The sequence below is a fragment of the Pongo pygmaeus genome, chromosome 4 (assembly GCF_028885625.2).
Source record: "Pongo pygmaeus isolate AG05252 chromosome 4, NHGRI_mPonPyg2-v2.0_pri, whole genome shotgun sequence".
NCBI classification, from domain to species: domain Eukaryota; kingdom Metazoa; phylum Chordata; class Mammalia; order Primates; family Hominidae; genus Pongo; species Pongo pygmaeus.
The window spans coordinates 62,103,205-62,121,892 of NC_072377.2; the positions used below are offsets into that span (position 1 = coordinate 62,103,205).

Sequence of the window (18,688 nt, forward strand, 5' to 3'; positions counted from 1 at the left end):
TCTTTCTTTCGGAAGCTGCAACTCCCCTCCGGCGAGCTCCCGCGGAGCCGCGCCGAGATTGCACAGAGGAAGCGGCGCAGCGCTGCCGCCAAGGCTCCTTCTGTCGCCGGTGCGGCGGGGACTACCTGGCGGCGCGGCGCGTGCAGCGCGCAGAGTCCAGAGCGCTCGAGCCCGAGCCCGCACCCCCGCCCTCTCCGCCTCCCAGTCCACCTCGCCCACCCGCCCTCTCGCCCGGCGGAGAGCACAGCCCACTCCCTCCCACCTGCGGCCGCGGGGCCGCCCTCCTCCCGCACCTCTACCGCAGGCCGGACCCAGTGCGCCCGCCCGTCGGTCAGTCCAGGCCAGGCGCCCGGCGGGCCGCGCTCACGCAGTTGGCGCAGGAGGCCTTACGCTGGCGGCGCAGTGCCCGCCCCCTGCGCTCACCCCGCCCCCTCCCTCCCTCGCAGGGGCCGAGCGAATGTAGCCCGCGAGAGAAAATGGCGGCGGCGGCGGGGAATCGCGCCTCGTCGTCGGGATTCCCGGGCGCCGGGGCTGCGAGCCCTGAGGCGGGCGGTGGCGGAGGAGCCCTCAAGGCGAGCAGCGCGCCCGCGGCGGCCACGGGACTGCTGCGGGAGGCGGGCAGCGGGGGCCGCGAGCGGGCGGACTGGCGGCGGCGGCAGCTGCGCAAAGTGCGGAGTGTGGAGCTGGACCAGCTGCCTGAGCAGCCGCTCTTCCTTGCCGCCTCACCGCCGTCCTCCTCGACTTCCCCGTCGCCGGATCCCGCGGACGCAGCGCGGAGTGGGACCGGCTTCCAGCCTGTGGCGGTGCCGCCGCCCCACGGAGCCGCGAGCCGCGGCGGCGCCCACCTTGCCGAGTCGGTGGCGGCGCCGGACAGCGGCGCCTCGAGTCCCGCAGCGGCCGAGCCCGGGGAGAAGCGGGCGCCCGCCGCCGAGCCGTCTCCTGCAGCGGCCCCCGCCGGGTGAGCAGCGCGGCCGGGGTCGCGGCGGGGACTTGGAGAGCGGGCAGAGGGCAATGAATGAACCCCGGGCACCATGCACGGCGTCCCGGGGCTCAGCGCAGCTAGGCTACGCGCCGCTCGCCGGGACCCACGCCCCTGAGAACCCCTCGACCCCTTCGGAGTCGGGCGGCGCCCCGGACCCAGCCTGGGGGACCGGACGGGGACGTGCAGAAGAGTTTGTTATTGTTTGCAGACATGTGACAGGCGTGCGAGCCTCTCTGCGGGGAACCGTTGCGAAAAGGTGTAGGGGGCTACGGCTGGCTTTGTGGGACTCCTGGAATCGGGGCTCTCCGAGGAGCCCGGGGGCGAGGCACGGCCCTGCGGCGGCGGCCCCGGACGGGTGTCCCCGGGGCAAAGGCACTGGGGGGCGAGGCCCGAGCCTGAGGCGGGCGGTGGTCGGAAGAGGGGCGGGGTGGGTGGGAAGCCCGAGGTCGGGTGGGAGACTGAGAGGGCCGAAGAGAAAGTAGCAGGTCTCAGCGGCCGTGACAGGCAGAGCCCCTCGGCCCGCCTGGGACTCGAGTCCCTAGGCAGGTACCGCGGGCTGGGCCCGGACGCAGGCGGCGCGCCCCCAGCGCCGGCCGCAGTGCTCTAGGAGGACGGCTCGGTAACGCCTGTCAAAGCGGTGCGGCGGAAGGCTGCACACTCGCGGAGACTTGCAGTCTTTTAGGAAGTGCGGTTTGTCTAATTGCAGCCCCCAAGGGGCTCTGAGTGTTCCTGGGAATGCGAACTGCACTGCTAAGTCACTTGAGTGACTTCTGTTTGGAGTTTGAATTTGGCCTTTGAAGTTTGCATTTGGCGGAGTGGTGTAAGAGCCAGGACCGGATGTGTCAGCCATTCAGTTTCAAAGCGGTGGTGACTGCTCCCCGCAGCCCCTCCGGCTTGGCCCGGGGACCGCGGCGCGGGTGCAGTGCTTCCTGCTCGGTGCCCTGGCGCGGGCCGCCCGCTGAATTCCAGGGGCCACAGTGCGGTGGGCTTTGGCTCAGATGAGTCTTCTGGTGCATATGAAGTACAGTATGTGTAAGATAATTTAGACCAGCGGTTTATTGGCCTCGCCCATTTTTGGCTACTGGAAATTTTTATGTTAAAGGAAATTCTTTTAAGTGTGACAGCTACATCCTTGTTTGTTTGTTTTTTGAAAACCTGATTAACGTATGCAAAGCACAAAGTCTTGATGGGTATTTTGAGTTGCTGGAAATGTTTTTGTGATAGTCCCTCGTGGCCCTGTAGAATTCCCTGACCTTTATTATGAGAATAAAGCGTGTCATTTTGTGAGACGAATTTGACAGTAGGAGTCCTTGGTTTGGATTAATTATCTAAAGTGAGCTGGCATTTTTGGTGCACTTGATTATTTGCTTAAAATCACGATCCATTTAATATTTGGAAGTCCCCTTCCTCCCCCCAAGAACTAAAAAATATGCTTCGCACTGTACCATGGCACTACTGAGACCAAAGGAGATTTGTGACTGATACAGTTTTGTGTGCACTTGTACATGTAATTTATTTTTTCAAGAGTTATGTACCTCTATAGTTTTCCTGTTTCTGTGCAGATTGTGTTAAAACTTAACTAGAATAATTCTTTGAAGGCAACTTCTACTTTAAATGAATTCCAGATAAAAATTTTTAACCCCAAATTTAAGAAATTGTATCTATTCTTATGAGACCTTTTTGGATACAATAAATAATTTAGCAAACGTCAGCATTCTAGTCTTCTTAATGAGCTGTGAATATAGTAGAAGAGCATCCACTGTAAAAATAACGTACTGAAATTGTTTAATGTTGTCTCTTGACACAAAATAAGAGGACTAAGGTGGAGGCAGATAGAATTTAGGGACTAAGTAATCCATGCTTAGTATTTGCGTTTTATAACCGAGGTTTTTTCCCCTTTGCTTAAGGTGTAGATTATAATTGCACAGTATAAGAAAATAATGGGCTAGTAAGGATAATCTTTTTTAAAGAAATTATTTTTACTAGTCAGAATGCTGTTGGTTTATCCCAAATGTCATACGTAAAGATTTCATTTATAGTAAAATGTTGATTCCCTAACCTTATGAAATATAGTGCATTTTTTTTTTCTTAACAATTGGGTTGAAATTCATTAGAATCTATTGCTATAAAACTTTGTGGGGAAAGGGCTTGTATCTTATTTGGGTGTGTATATTTTGTGTTGCATGTTGGTTATGCTACATTATTACTTACCATTTAAATTAAAGTTTTAGAAAAAACCCTTAATTATAGCCAACTCAATAAAATATCAATTGAACTTTACGTTTTACTTTTTTTTGACAGTTAAGTGACATTCATACTTCCAAGAGGCAATCTAAGATTTTGAAATATTTGAGAGTAGTTCTGTGATCTTTTTTAATTTTAGAATTTCCTTCTGATCTTTGAATGTAGAAAATATACTTTGAATTAGAAGTTATATAAATAAATAATACTCGTATTTAAATAGAAGATTTTAAGTTTGTCCCTCTTTTTCAGGATAATAGTTGAAATCAGTGAAAGTGCCTGTAAGTGGCGCCCAAGGGTTTGGAATTTTTCCTTATATTACAGAATTTAGGGGCTTTTTCTTCCTATTTACTGTCTTTGAAGAAAAATTACAGTGTTACTCTCCATTGAACAGGCTATTGTGAGTTTGGTAGATATAATTACCCCATCCTATTTTTGTAACTTAAAAAACCAAACTATCAATTTGATGGCCCCGTGAAAGAACAAGATATGCTGTACTTGTTAATGTTAGTTTTTGTTTAAAACTAAAGATATTTCACAGGCTGCTTTTATATCCTCATATAGCCCTCAGATTTCACTTCCTTTTTAAAGCTATTAGGCTAAAAATATAATTTAGTGACCTTTTACTAAAGAGGAGGTATAAGAGCATTATTACCTAAAAATTACTCTTAAAATGTTAAGTGAGTGACTTTATAAAAATAAGGGTAGTCACATAAGTTAGTCTTCCATGAATTTGTAAGTTTTTAGTTAAGGATGGTCTCAGTTTCATTTTAAATCAGGTAAGAAAATTAATGCATTCTTCAAAGATGAACCTTAATATAATTCTGGAAGAGAAATATCAGAGCTAGAATTGTTGCCAACTTTTATTTTCTTTTCATATCTGATTTTGGCAAGAGTGACTGGTTAACCAACATTCCTTAATATACGATTTCCAATACACTATAACTCCATTTTGTTAGATACGAAAAACAGGAAGTAGCCCTGTTCATTGATATTCTTTTACAACTTCCATGGCACCTCGAGCATAATATGTTGCATGTTTTAGAAATGGCCACTGACTTGTCAACTTGGAGATTTCAAAATGTGGGAAGAAAGGAGTGTTCTTTTGCTTTTAGCAAGAGCAAAAAAAAACCAGCTACAGCTTGCCTAGGCTGAGTCGGCTAATCAGTCCTTGACACTGGCTGTGTGCATCTGAAAGGAAGAAATGAGGGGGTGGCAAGGTAGTTAATGGGGAATGGATTACCATGAGGAAAAATATGGGGCATTCAGAAATGCTCTTAGGTAGAAAGCACAACTTTTGCATTTTGCACTCCAGTCATCTTGGGTTGAGGGCTGTCGGTTATACAGAAGGCGATGGGAAAATGTGTCATGGAAAAGTAGTAGTCTCTAGAGGCTGCTTAGGAACTGCATGTATATTACACCTCTAATCTTGGAATTCTTTGCTTCTATCAAATATATCAAGTATAGACTTGGTTGTTTTCCATAGTCCTGGCCTCTTTCTATATCCTAAGTTAAAAGCTAAAGCAACTTAAACATGTAAATGGTAGACTGTTAATGTGAGGAAATGGGTAAGATTAGGAGTAACCCCAAAGTTGTCTTTAAGAAATTATTTAAGAACATGTTTAATCATGAAAGAAATAATCAGGGCCGGAATTAGTAAATGGTTCATTGCAAAGCATGAGATTAGTCAGATGCTCTTTTCAGTTTGCAAAAATATATTAGGATTTTATCTGTGGCTTAAAACATACTCATTGAGCATATAGATATGCCTAGATACCTTATATATATAATCAACTTTTTCGCCTTCTGTGTGTGTGTATGATATCTATTATATGTATTATATATATGTTTATATATAATCTCATTTAATCATCACTGCAGCCCCCTAAGATAGTGTAATTTCTGTTTTCTGGAGATGCAAACTCATCTGAGATGGTAAAGCCTCATGATTACACAACTAGAAGACAGCGAGGATTCAATCCCAAGTCAGTCTGACTCCACAGTACATTTCTTTCGACTACTCTGCTTCTTCCATTTTCTTTTTCAAATTAATAATCAAATTAATTGATTATTTTTAAGGAGAAATTTGTTTTGCAGGCATTCTAATAGACCATGAGCTAGGTCTCTACTCTGTGCTAAGTTTGCCTGTTAATATGTATGATAGGTATGTTTCTGTAACCTGGCCTTGTATATGTAATACAAGTAAACTGTATTTGGATCACCCTATCATGTCAGCCAAAGAGGATTAGTCATTAGTGTTGAATGTTTCTTAGATTTATTGATTTGTGCTGTATTAAATCATAAGTGAAAGGAGATAAAGAAGCTGAAATTAACATGGTTCATTCATGGTACTCACACAGGAAGAGAAACTTTTAGTATTGCTAGACCCTACCCCTTTGTTATTGTTTTAGATTTCATCCATTCAACATTTATGAACTTCTGCAAGGTGGTGGTCTTGGGTGGTGGAGAAAAAGATCATGAGTGCACAAGCTGTTTCTGTCGATAGGTTGTGGTATGAACATGTGTCACAATACTGTGTTAAGTGCTGTAAGAGAAATGGGGATACAGAGGGGATACAACATATTAGTTTCAAACTATTTCTGCCTACTATTTTCTCATAAGAAGAATATATACAAAACTGCATGTTCAGGCATGATTTTTTTTTTCTTCGAAGAGAAAATTAAAGAGGAGATATGGGGAGCAAGAAATTCAATATCTGCTAGTTCTGAAATTCTGTCTTTATCATTAGTAACAGCAACTCTACTAGTAACGAAAACAACATGGAGAAATATAAAATATTCTTTAGGGCATAAGATGATCAAGAAGATAGCCTTGTCTTTATTTACTCTATGTCATGTCATAGGTGATTGAGTTATGTTTGGTATGGAAGGGAGTTCTGTATTGTTAGTGATTGAGTCCTTTGGAATACCAGGCTGGTTTGATGCAGATGTTAATTTGATCGAGATGTTGTAGAATACTAAGGGGAATTGTTAAAACTCACCAAGTGTATAATTCTGCAAGTACACGTCTGTCACCTGGGAATTACTAAGCCATCGGACCTCTTGAAGACTGGAGAAAGTGCCTGGAGCCACATGGTACAGCCTACACAGTACTGTAGTTAGTGCGTTAACTAAGTTCATCACCTGTAAGCATAATGGTGGATAGATGTGGAGTGAGAAGAGGGTCAGTACTGGGGTGTAGGTGGAAGCTTTGCTCTTGATAGATGTTATCATTACTTTTCTTTTTTTATTTTTAAATTAGAAATGGGTTCTCACTGTGTTGCCCAGGCTGGAACCGAACTCCTGGGCTCAGGTGATCTTTCCACATAGCTGGAACTATGGGTGCAAACCACTGTGTCTGGTTTTACTTTTATTCATGGCCTAAACAATAATTTAAGTTATATGTTATCACATAATCTTCAAACTGGTGTTATGGCATTCTGAATACTAAACATCAGTCGTTAACAGACCAGGAATTTTATCTGATTCTTTGCACTATCTCCCAGCATCTAGATTAGTGTCTGGCACCCATGAATATTAGGTGCCCAGAAATGTTAACATGAATTAATTTTCCGAAAGTGGTTAAATTAGTATATCTGAAGATTAACTTAGTGTAGTGTGATTTTAATCATGATCTAGCTTAAGACAGGTTTTGAAGGCAAGAACTGTCTTTTTTTTTTTTTTTTTTAGGAGTTTTTGTATATCGTTTGGTATTTATTTATTTGTTTTTGAGACGGAGTCTTGCTCTGTTGCCCATGCTGGAGTGCAGTGGCACAATCTCTGCTCACTGCAGCCTCTGCCTCCTAGGTTCAAGCAGTTCTCCTGTCTAGCCTCCCGAGTAGCTTGCTGGGATTACAGGCATGCCCCACTATGCCCAGTTAATTTTTGTATTTTTTTGTAGAGACAGGGTTTCACCATGTTGGCCAGGCTGGTCTTGAACTCCTGACCTCAAGTGATCCACCCACCTTGGCCTCCCAAAGTGCTGGGATTACAGGAATGAGCCACTGTGCCCAGACCATTGCGTGATGTTTAAAAGCAGTAGTTGGCATTTAGCAAGCAGTCATTCATAATATTGACCAATTTTATATAATGTGAGCCTTCTAATAATTAGTGTAGTTACAAAATAATTGGAGCCATGCTCAAACTGTCAAATATTGAGAAAATTGAATTCCTGGTATTTGAAAGTGTCTAATTATTTGAGTTAATTGGTAAGCCCTCCTGATTTTTTACTTAACCATGACACTTCTTCCATGGCGCCCATCTTCATCCTCTTGAACATTGATACTAGAAGATTCCCAGGGTGGTCCTAGGCCTTCTCTCATTCTGTCTTGTCCATCCCCACCCCAGTCTTATTAATGCCTTTAGATCAGTTATGGACCATTTACAAATGATTGCAGAGTTTATTGTCCTAACCATGACCTCTCCTAAAGTCCAGACCTACACCTGGCTACATGACACCTGCGCAGTCAGATGTCTAAAACCAAATTAAAGATCTTCCCTAAACCATCTCCTAACATGTTCCCTGCTCATTAAATGGCAGAACCAGAACCCAGGAGTCACCCTTGACACCTCCTCCTGTCACCTCCTCAGATTCAGTCCATCCTTAGGTGCTGGCAGGTTGACCTGTTATCACACCCCTAGCCAGGTGCCCGTTGTCTCTCGTTTCCACTGAGTAGCCTCCTTGCCTGATCCCTGTGTCCTTTCTCCTTTGCTGTCCGTTCCAATCTGTTCTCTATATTAGGTGGCCAGAGTGATCATTTCCAAATGTAAATCTGATCATAACTTCCTCCCTCCAGAAAAGTAAATGTAATTTAATTTTAAGATGTTCAGATGCCTTCCATTTGGATAAAGACCAGGAAATCTTTAACATGCCTGACCGAGTCCCTGCCCGGTCGGGCCCCTGTCTGCTTCTCCAGGCCCATCTCAGCTCACACTTGCCCTTGTTCCATGGCAGGGTTGCGTGCTTTCATTTCCTCAGACTCACTCACTGCCTTCTGCTATAGGGCCCTCACATGCTCCCTCTGCCAGGAACACTGTTTCTCCATAAAGTCAGCTCTTCATTGTTAAAATCTTAACTCATTGACACTTCCTCAGGGAAGCTTTCCCTGATCCGCCCAGACTAGCTTTGTAGCAAGGTGTCCCTACTGTCAGTGTTGTGCTTTTACATTTGTTATCTCATTTGATGAATGACTGCCTTCCCTCTAGCACCTAGCAAGATGCCTGGCAGAGGGTAGACACTGCATAAATATTTGTTGAATAAATGAATGAGAGGGATAATGGCATGGCATGTTCAAATTAGTGGATCCACTGTTTTTCCTGTTTAGTCAGACGTAGTTTAGGACATAGCTGAAAAGGTGTTAAATGGCAAAAGTCTAGACTATTGGTGTTTCAACCCTGTAGATTTGTGATAGACTCATTCAGAGGTACCTGGACTTGTAGACGTGCCTAGTGGCTCGAGTGAAATAGGACAGCTTAATGTAGTAGAGACCAAATAGCTATACTGCATGACAACTTTATAGGTAAGAAGAGTCTGCTATGTGTATATAATTATTCTGTACTTAATAGGGAGTTAAGAATGTGTGTGTATATATATGCATTTATATATTCACACATACATCTGTGTGAATAAATATACACATAAAGGCGTCATGCATTAGTATAATTCTTATTTTTAAAGTTCTCAGAATGTCATCTAAACTTAAGATATCATTTTTAGAATTCTTGTCTGATAACCCTACTTCATCCAGAATTCATTAATTTGGTCATAATTCAACTTGGGATAAATAAAATTTCACATTTCCATTGAAGAAAATATTTGTTAGGCAAGTACTCCATGAGATTGCAGAAGCCAAGAACCCATGTAACAGAAAACATTTTAAAATTTACTGTTGGTAAGTAAACCCAGCAGCCTCTCTTATCTAGAACATGGGTTAGCACTAAGAAGTAAGAAAAAATGCTCTAAGCAGCCAAAGGACCTGTAACAAAATATGTGCTTTGAAGCACTTTGATTTTACACTTAGAAGAGTTCCCAGGGCATTTGCCCAGGATTGATACTTATTTCAGATGTTGTTCATGCAGTCTTGTTCATGTGGTGTTCCTAACATGTAGCAATTAGAAGCAGCCAGTTAGAAGGGGTGGCAGTGTGAGTCCTGCAAGAGGCAGGTTCCCCAGAGGCAGCAGTGTTGGCACACCTGACAGTGAGAGGAGAGAGGGAGAATAGGACTCAAAACATTGCAATGGGGGGCTACCTAGCACTGGTACAATTAGTTCCACCTAGGGTAGCCTCTACCATTTAAAAATATACTCAGTGAAGTGAAATTGGAAAGCTTGTGTATAGATTAAGGAAAATTACTATCCAAGATAGTTACAGAAAGTGTCTTGATCTTTGAAGTGGTAAACCTCTAACTTTTCTGTAAGATGTAGTTCTGTAGCCTTGATGATACTGAATAAATATGTACTTTAGAATTACATAAAAATGGATGCTGCTTACCAAATGTCTTATCGATTATCTGTGTGGAAAAATCTTTTTTGTTATTGTTGACCTGAGTCATTTTATACCCTGCAGTTTCTTTAAAATGCTTAATAATCACCACTACCACTAATATACTGATCTTTTCCTTTTTATTTTTTATTATTATTTTTTTTTGAGACGGAGTCTTAAAGATATTTTTCTTGCTCCAAGGGTCTAGATTCTTCTTCTTCTTTTTTTTTTTTTTGAGATGACGTTTCGCTCTTGTTGCCCAGGCTGGAGTGCAATAGCACAATCTCGGCTCACCACAACCTCCGCCTCCTGGGTTCAGGCGATTCTTCTGCCTCAGCCTCCTGAGTAGCTGGGATTACAGGCCCCTGCCACCACTTCCAACTTTCTAAATTTTTGTATTTTTGGTAGAGACAGGCTTTCACCATGTTGGCCAGGCTGGTCTTGAACTCCCGACCTCAGATGATCCACCCGCCTCAGCTTCCCAAAGTGCTGGGATTACAGGTGTGAGCCACCACGCCCGACCAGGTCTAGATTCTTAAATAACCAAATTTCAAGTTTTGTACAAAGATTGAAGGAAAGCTAGTCTTTAACCAGAAAGAAAAGGGTTTGTCAGGAGATTATCAGCCGTATCTTTGCTGACTCATTGATATTGTGGTGCCTGAGACATCTTGGCTTTTGTGACAGAATCCTGCATACAACTTTCTCCAGGATAGTTCCTCCAGGAGGGACCCCTCTGCCAGGCACTGCGGCAGTCACATGTCCGGGCTGCATCTCTGCCCTGCTCAGCCTCTTCATCCTTGCATTCAGATCTCCATGTGGTTTAGGGTGCCCATCAGGGTAAACACTGCCATTGTCTCTTTAATTGCTGTGCTCTTACTCTTCTGGCTTTCACACCTTCAGCTTCCAATCAGTCACCAGTTCTTGTTATTAACACTCTCCTAGTAGCCTGAGAATCCATCCAACTTTCTCCACTGCCATGACTGCTAACCCAGGGTCAGGTCACTGTCAACCCACTGTCAACCTTTTCTTCACCCTCAGAATGAAGTCCAGACTCCGTAACGCAGTTCAGAAACCCTTAGCACTCAGGCCTCTGCTCACCCTCAGAATGGTCTGCTCCTGTCATTCGGCATCGTGCTCATAGTTTTAGTCCCTCAACTGACCCTTCTTTTTTTTTTTTAAGAAAACAATTTTTATTTAAAAATTTGTTTTATAAAAAGTATTGGCATGAATACATAGATAAGGCATTTGAAATGGCTTCTCTGGTTGGACTGTTGACCAGCTGAATTCCAGCTCTGTCCTGCAGCTGATCACCCTTCTTTCTCGGCGTGCCCAATGCTCCTACCTCTATCTAGAATACTCCTTCCAGCTCCGTGGTGAGGTTTTGTTTTGTTTTGTTTTTATTCTCTTTGCAATAAAGAATTATTGGTATTCCACTAAAAAATAAATGTGGCTTTGTAGAAATCAGTGCTATACTGTGAATTCTGCCGAACTCTGGTTTAATGTTCCTCAATATCTGAGTTAGATTTGCTACTTTTAAGCCTTTTTAGTTTTTTTTTTCTATCATTCTACATGTAGTCAGGTCTTTCTGAATGACAGTGTTTACAAAGAGATGTTTGTAAAGCACACATTATTGTAAAGTGAATCAGATTTTCTTATTTTGTGTTGAAAGTTCAGAGGTGTGGTCTCAGTGAAAAAATGTTGCTGCCAACCTACATATTACTGTCCTTGAGAATAATCCGAGGCCTTCACAGGTCAGACAACAGATATGCTTAGATACTTCAAGCAGAGAGCTTGATGACGATGTAAGCATCACAAGGTTTATGTCAGCTGCTGGACCTCCACAGACAGGGTCCCAGCAAGCTGACAGGTTGTAGGTGAGCAAGCACGTTAGATGTGCAGGTCACTCAACATCCCTTTTTGTCGGATCTATGGATGGTCTTTCCTGAGAAATGAAAGGGCAGATCAGTAAGCATGCTAGAGCGTGTGTCTTCAGTCCTGCTATCACTCCTGAGGAGGAGATGTCCATGTTTTCAGGAAACACTCAGAGCTGCCAGCCAGGCACCAAGGTGCTGGGGACACAGCAGGAGGGAAGTCTCCATCACTTGCCTGTGGAGGAGCTTACCTGATGACAGACAGTGCAGACCCCAGTCCACTGTGAGTCGGGGAGGCATCAGGCGCCTTTTTTGGGAAATGTGAGGTGGAGCATCAAGCCAAGTCCCGATAAATGTGGAGGAATGAACCAGGTGAAAGGAACTTGCATGGAGGTTTTGTAGCCTAGGGGTGGGTGGAGAACACACAGGCCCAGAAGTCAGCAGTCTTAGGATGGCATGGAGGACTGAAAATATAGTTCAGGTAAATCGGTCAGAGTGGAGGCAGGGTGCAGGGACCAAGCTGGGACACGATTTCTGGCTCTGGCCAGAGAGAGAGCCACGCAGAGCTCTCTGCCTCATATTGCCCCCACTGGCCAATCCTTGAATCTCAGCACTTAGGACAAAATAAAAAAGCCTTTATAATTCGACAGGTAACCACAGAGTGCTAGGAAGTGGATCAGGAGGCCCCAAGAAAGATTTACATCAGAGCTGGGACAAGACAGTCTGGAGTCACAAATCTGGGAGCTGTGGCTTTTGTACTTTAGTAGCTTCATGTAGTTTCAGAGCTTCACAGATTGGGAAGTGTTCTCATGGCAAAATGAATTCCATCCACTGTGGTCCTGAATTTGGTTTTGGGACTACATGTTTCCATTTCAGAGACCATGCACTGTAGTGATTAACAACCTGGGCCTTGCTGGGCGCCGTGGCTCACGCCTGTAATCCCAGAACTTTGGGAGGCTGAGGCGGGTGGATCACCTGAAGTCAAGAGTTCGAGACCAGCCAGGCCAACATGGTGAAACCCTGTCTCTACTAAAAATACAAAAATTAGCTGGGCGTGGTGGCATGTGCCTGTGATCCCAGCTTCTCGGGAGGCTGAGGTAGGAGAATCACTTGAAACTGGAAGGCAGAGGTTGCAGTGAGCTGAGTTCGCGCCACTGCACTCCAGCCTGAGTGACATGACGAAAACTCCGTCTCAAAAAAAAAAAGAACCTGGGCACTAGGAATTAGACCTGTTAGCTACTTGGACCCCAGGGAAGTCACTTCTCTGAACCTTGAATTTCTTGTCTCTAAAATGGGGTCGTTGGTGGTATAATGAAGCACCATTCTTGATCCAGAAAAGTATTCAGTTAATACTAACTATAGATAATACTCTCGCAAGTAACTATCTATGCTCACTACTTAAACCTTTAACCTTTTAGGGTGAGGTTAAGAGCCTCCCCCAAGGTTGCTGTGCTACTTGTCACTAGATTAGCAAAGGCAGTTTGTGTAGATAATGCATCATCTTGATGACAATACATTTTCCCCTGTTATTTTGAAATGATTTACTAGAAAAATAGAAAATGGCAACTTTCAAAATTCTGTGATACGGGATAAAGCATCTCCTCAGGGTTCTCATCTCTGTGACCTAATGCAGGTTTCTTGGTCTTGTTTTCTCATCTGTGAAAAGAAAAGATTGGTTTACATAATCTCTCAGTTCCCTTCAAGCTCTAGCCACTCTCCAAAAATTTAACTTGGAAATTACTTCTTGTGGCTAAATTTAGCTGTAATTATTGAAACAACAATTAGTTTTTTGAATTTACTCTTGGAATTTTAAACCTGGGTAACAACTATGAAGAGAAATGCAAATGAGAAGCAACAAAGGCTTAGAAAAAAGAAATATTTGTCAAGCAACATTAAGTGATGAGAAAATATGTTTTTAAAAAAGCTTAATAACTGCTAGGAGAATATTATTTTGCAAATTGGAGAAAATAAATTAGGTCAAAGTCATTAGCATGTTTGTGTTTAGCAAATACTACCTTACTTAGGGGGCGATTTTTAAAGTAACTTTAATTTTTTGACAACTTTGCTATTAAAAGCTATGTTTTACTTCTCAATGTTAATTGTATAAAGAAGGGACATTCTTGGATATAACCTCTAAAAAAGCTTCTTCTTTGACTTCTTCCTATGTTTATAAAGACCTTTTTGTAAATAAACATATGTCTGCATCTTTTTTTCAAGTTAAAAATGCATCGCTTGGTAACAGTCATTGCTTCCTAATTGTGAAAATTTACATTTAATTATATTTTGGGGGTTTTTTTCATGTAATTTGGATAGAGTTGATAGCTACTAGAAAATGCAAATGCATTTCACTATTAATCCTATTATTTTGGGCTTAAGTTCTAAAAAATTATGACTTTAAAATAGACTTGGAATAAGACTAACTGATTTAATCATTGTAATTGCACCAACTTGAATCGTATTCACAGAAACCACCTTGCCTGTTGCTGTTTTTCTTCTTTTTTTTTTCCCCCCCTTTTTTCTGAGACAGGGTCTCACTCCTTCACCCAGGCTGAAATGCAGTGACATGATCATGACTCACTGCAGCTTCAGCCTTAGCGGGCTCAGTTGATCCTCTCACTTCAGCCTCTCGCGTAGCTGGGACCACAGGCGCATGCCACCATGCCCGGCAAAAATTTTTTTTGTAGTGACGGGGTTTCGCCATGTTGCCTAAGCTGGTCTCCAACTCCTGGGCTCACGCAATCCACCCGTCTTGGCCTCCCAGAATGCCAGGATTACAGGTGTGAGCCACCATGCCAAGCCCGCATTGCTGTTTTTTATACACAGAACTGAAACTGTTCATAATTCATTGCAGAGCACACAGACATTCAGCAGTAATTACTTTTTGTCTTGGATTCCTGGTAGTAAAGAATGCTTGATCCTTCCTGCTTCTACCCCAGCCCGTGCTAGTTCTTATCATTGTGATCAGTTATTAGATATTTATTTGGGGCACTTACTCTGTGCTGCTAGCACGTGATTTCCAGATAAGGCTGTGATCAGGAATAGAGCAAATCTTTTGAATCTTGGTCACCTCAGCACCATTCTCTAGCTAGTTGTGACTGATGGTGATAACTGGCTGTAGGTTTTGTTACCAGTAAATAAGGCAGCTAAGCTGTCATCTGCACAATGCAAACTGAAATTGTCCTGCAGTTTTTTAAGTGGATAGTAGGACATTCCCTCCATTGCAAGATGATTTGCTAGGAGAGTTTTAAATAGTGCTGAAGACACATGAGAACAAAGCCTTCCCTTTTTGGGCTCAGGTCCAGAAAAGCAGTTTTGGCATTAAAGAGAAAAGGTTTATGCTCAAGAATTTCTTGCTTTTTCTTCTCCCTCTTACTTCTTGGACCAAGTGTTGGTGATAAGATACAAAACCGTTAGTGTCTGAAGTACCTCTGAATCCAGCAGCCTTCTAAAGAAATGTGATCAGAATTATATTGTGTAATATAATGCTTTCTTCTTGTTGAAGATGCCCCCATAATACTGATAGATATCACAGATTTTGCAGATTTTAATTGTGAATTTAAAATTTAAAATGTCATAGATTTTCTTATCTGAGTAGAAGATACTGTTGGCCATACTCTAATCCAAAATGAAATTTTTTTTCCCCAAGTTCTGTCTCCGTTTCTTGTTTTACTTTTCCTCTCTCTTTCTTAAACACATACATATACTACCTACCCCACCCCCATACATATACAGGTCTTGCTAAATTACTGCCTTTTCACTCCACATGGCCAAGTTGTTTTGGGACTTGGTGTTCCAGGATCTTCAGTAAGCCTCTTACACTGGGTTCTGTGCTATAGAAAAGTTGCTATAGTGCTGGTACACACACATTTTCCTGTAAATTTCTCAGTTCTTTATTTAAAAATAAATATTTTATAAATCATTTATTGAGCATTGATAGGGTTTGTGTTTGTAATCAAATGCTGTCCTTCTGCTTTATACTTTGGATTACCTGCACTGTACTTTTTACACCTAGTCTGACTTCCTCTCCTTATACTATTGGGTTACTTCTGCCCCAGCTATATCATTTTGTGTGTATTTAGAGCACATGAGCTAAATCTTATATTGATTAAAGAGTTTAAAAATCTGTCACAAAATTTAGCCCAAAGACATGGCAAATTTTATGTTGTCATTTACTGGTTTTTTTTTTAAATACGTAATCTAGGATTGATTTTTTTTTTTTTTGTAATGCACTATGAGAGATTGCCTACATTAAAAGCATTGGTAACAGCACTTAAATGTTTTGTAAGAAGTTTCTGTGTAAGGAATATTATATATTTAAAATGTTAATTCATTCTTTCCCATATGCTTAGGTAGCCATGTGTGTCAGGTCTTTTCAAGTACAGTATTCTTGCATTAAAATAGCCTAGAAATGTTATTTCTGCATTCCAGTTCTGTCTTCTATAACTTTTTTTTAACCCGTGAAAATGTTGGGTTCTTTTTTTAGGATCATGTATGTGAATTTGAGGTTCAGAGACTGCAGTCACTGCAGAGACCTGAAAGCCATTACTATCTCTCCTCTGTGATTATATGTGTCCCCTGTGATTCCCACCTGCAGGATTAGGAATGGGAGGGAGAGCAGGGGGTAGAAAAGGGAAGGTGGCAGAATCCGTCGCAAACCAGTGAACTCCAAAACCTAATCAGGCTTCTTTCTAGGCAGATTCTATGAGAGAGGAAGACAGACCACAGAAAACCTAGCCCTAATTTTTTTTAACCCATGATTTCTAATGTTTATCTATTTGTTCATTTTGTAATTCGAGTTTGATCAGACCAACTATCAGGCAGACATTTAGTTTGCACTTTCAAAAATGGAAACTTACGCATTTATTAAATGATATCCAGAATCATTTCCTTTTTTCTTTTAGAACATTAAACGTTAATCCTTTTGAATATTCTCATGTGTTTCAAGATACTTATGATTGCTTATGTAGGACTAATGCAAAAATTAAATGAATTCCATGAGAATTCTTTTTTGACCTCACAAGAGTTAAGGAGACCTACTTTATGTGAAAGTGAGATTTTTATAGATAATACTTTGAAAACCAAAATTACTCTGATACTAAACAGTTTACTGTGTCTGTTAAAGTAAAAAACCTAATTGAATTGCAGTTGAAATTCAAGAGTCTAGACATTCCTTGTGGGTATATTTGATTTCCTCTTTCCCCTTTTAGCTGTTGGAGAGGGAATTGCCAGGTGTCTTTAGTGGAAAGATATTTAACCTGCTGTCTGACTGCTTATTGTGGTAGATGAAGTGTTAGCACTGGCTCAGGCTTGTGAGACCGTTCTCCATTACTGTCCTAACACTTTGGCGGGATTTTGAGTAAAGTTACTTTATTTAACCTCTTTTGAGTTTGACCTCATCTGTGAATTAGAAATAATGATACCCTTCGTACTTACAGAATTTGGGAAGAGCAAATGAGATGATGAATATAAAAACCTACCCTTTCAGAAGGGTAAAAATAAAATACTAGGATTTATGGTCATAGCATTTTAGAATTCAGAAGGACAACCTCCTGACTCTAAGCAGTAAAAGTGGCAAGGAAAAGGGGTTCAGCCGTTGTTGAGAGGTTTCCTACTTCAGTAGAGTGCTGGGTCTGGGACCCAGCCTCAATCATCCTAGTTCATTGTCACTCTCCTACTGTACTTATCTGAAATGGCAATAATAGTTAACTTCCTCTGTGCTTGGTACACTGGATGCCTTATATAGATTGTCTCATTTAAGTCTTACATCATCCTCGTGAATTTTGATTCCCATTTTACATATGAGAAATCAGAGACTGTGAGAGGTGAGGTATCCTGGCAAGGTGGTAGCACAGCTAGTGGGTGGCAAAGCCTGAAACTGATACCTTAGCAGTTTGACTTCAAGCCTGCATTCTTAACCTTTGTGACTATCTTTGCATTTTTTTAAATCAAGAGATAATTTTGTTTAATCAGAACACAAATTTTATTATCTTGGAAAAATTATTCATTTCTTTGTCTTAGCTTTTATTCATTCTTCACATAGTGTATTATGAAGTCAAAATCATATGTAGTGATGACTTTTTAAATTAAATTATCTATTTAGGTCTTCCAGAAATACAGAAAACATTAGTGAAGCATTTTAAGTTTTTTTTTGTTTGTTTTTGTTTGTTTGTTTTTGAGACAGAGTCTCGCTCTGTCACCAGGCTGGAGTGCAGTGGGGCTGTCTCAGCTCACTGAAACCTCCACTCCCGGGTTCAAGTGATTCTCCTGCCTCAGCCTCCGTAGTAGCTGGGATTACAGGCATGCACTACCGCACCCAGATAATTTTTGTATTTTTAGTAGAGATGGGGTTTCACCATGTTGGCCAGGATGGTCTTGATCTCCTGACCTCTTGATCCGCCTGCCTCAGCCTCCCAAAGTGCTGGGATTACAGGTGTGAGCCACCGCGCTCTGCCATCATTTTTTTGTTTTTATATGAAGTTCTTCTAAAATAAAGCAAGTTATAAACACAAATACATTTAGATTCAGTGTTTTTACTATGCCAGGGAAGAGACGCGGCTTCAGGGAAAGATATGGTTGAACTTTGTTAATACATACATTTTTTGCCAGCAAAATTGGAGATATGCTTGGTGTGCACATACATTAAAAGCAATAATTGTTAACACTTTTGGAGTACTTCACAGAGTGCCTGCCCAGACTGTCTGACATGCTTCACATTTGGTGCCTACGCAGCCTTGCACAGTAGTAAGGAGAGAGTGAACACTCATGACCTCCTGCGGTCTATGCACACACTCCCTCCCCAACAGTGCCTCAGCTCACACCTGAGTATCTCTGTGCATGCTCCCAGGGAGCTTCCTGCAGTACCTTAGGCATTCTGAAATGTATGTCTTTACAACAAGACACACTTGTTAAAGCTCTTTACAAATGGGCCTTGGCGGGGGCGGGGAAAGCTGGTTTTCATTTCCAGTTATTTTAAATTTAGGCTTATTTCACACTTCAGCATTCTTTTAATTAATGTGTTTTAATTAAAAGAATTAATTATTCTTGGTAATTATTCTTGGTTGATAATGCCCTTTTATTAATTTGAGTAAAGATGATATCTAAGACCAGCATCTAG

General features: G+C 42.1%; 1 protein-coding gene across 1 annotated transcript in view; it reads left to right on the forward strand.

Annotated features, from left to right (window-relative positions):
- The first annotated feature begins 436 nt into the window (after positions 1-436).
- The window catches only part of MAP3K1 (mitogen-activated protein kinase kinase kinase 1), an 80,927-nt gene continuing 62,675 nt past the window's right edge, over positions 437-18,688 (forward strand). Inside the window, exon 1 of the mRNA XM_054487739.2 lies at positions 437-958. Coding sequence (XP_054343714.1) covers positions 477-958 — 482 coding nt within the window. The 5' untranslated portion in view covers positions 437-476. The remainder of the gene's footprint in view (positions 959-18,688) is intronic.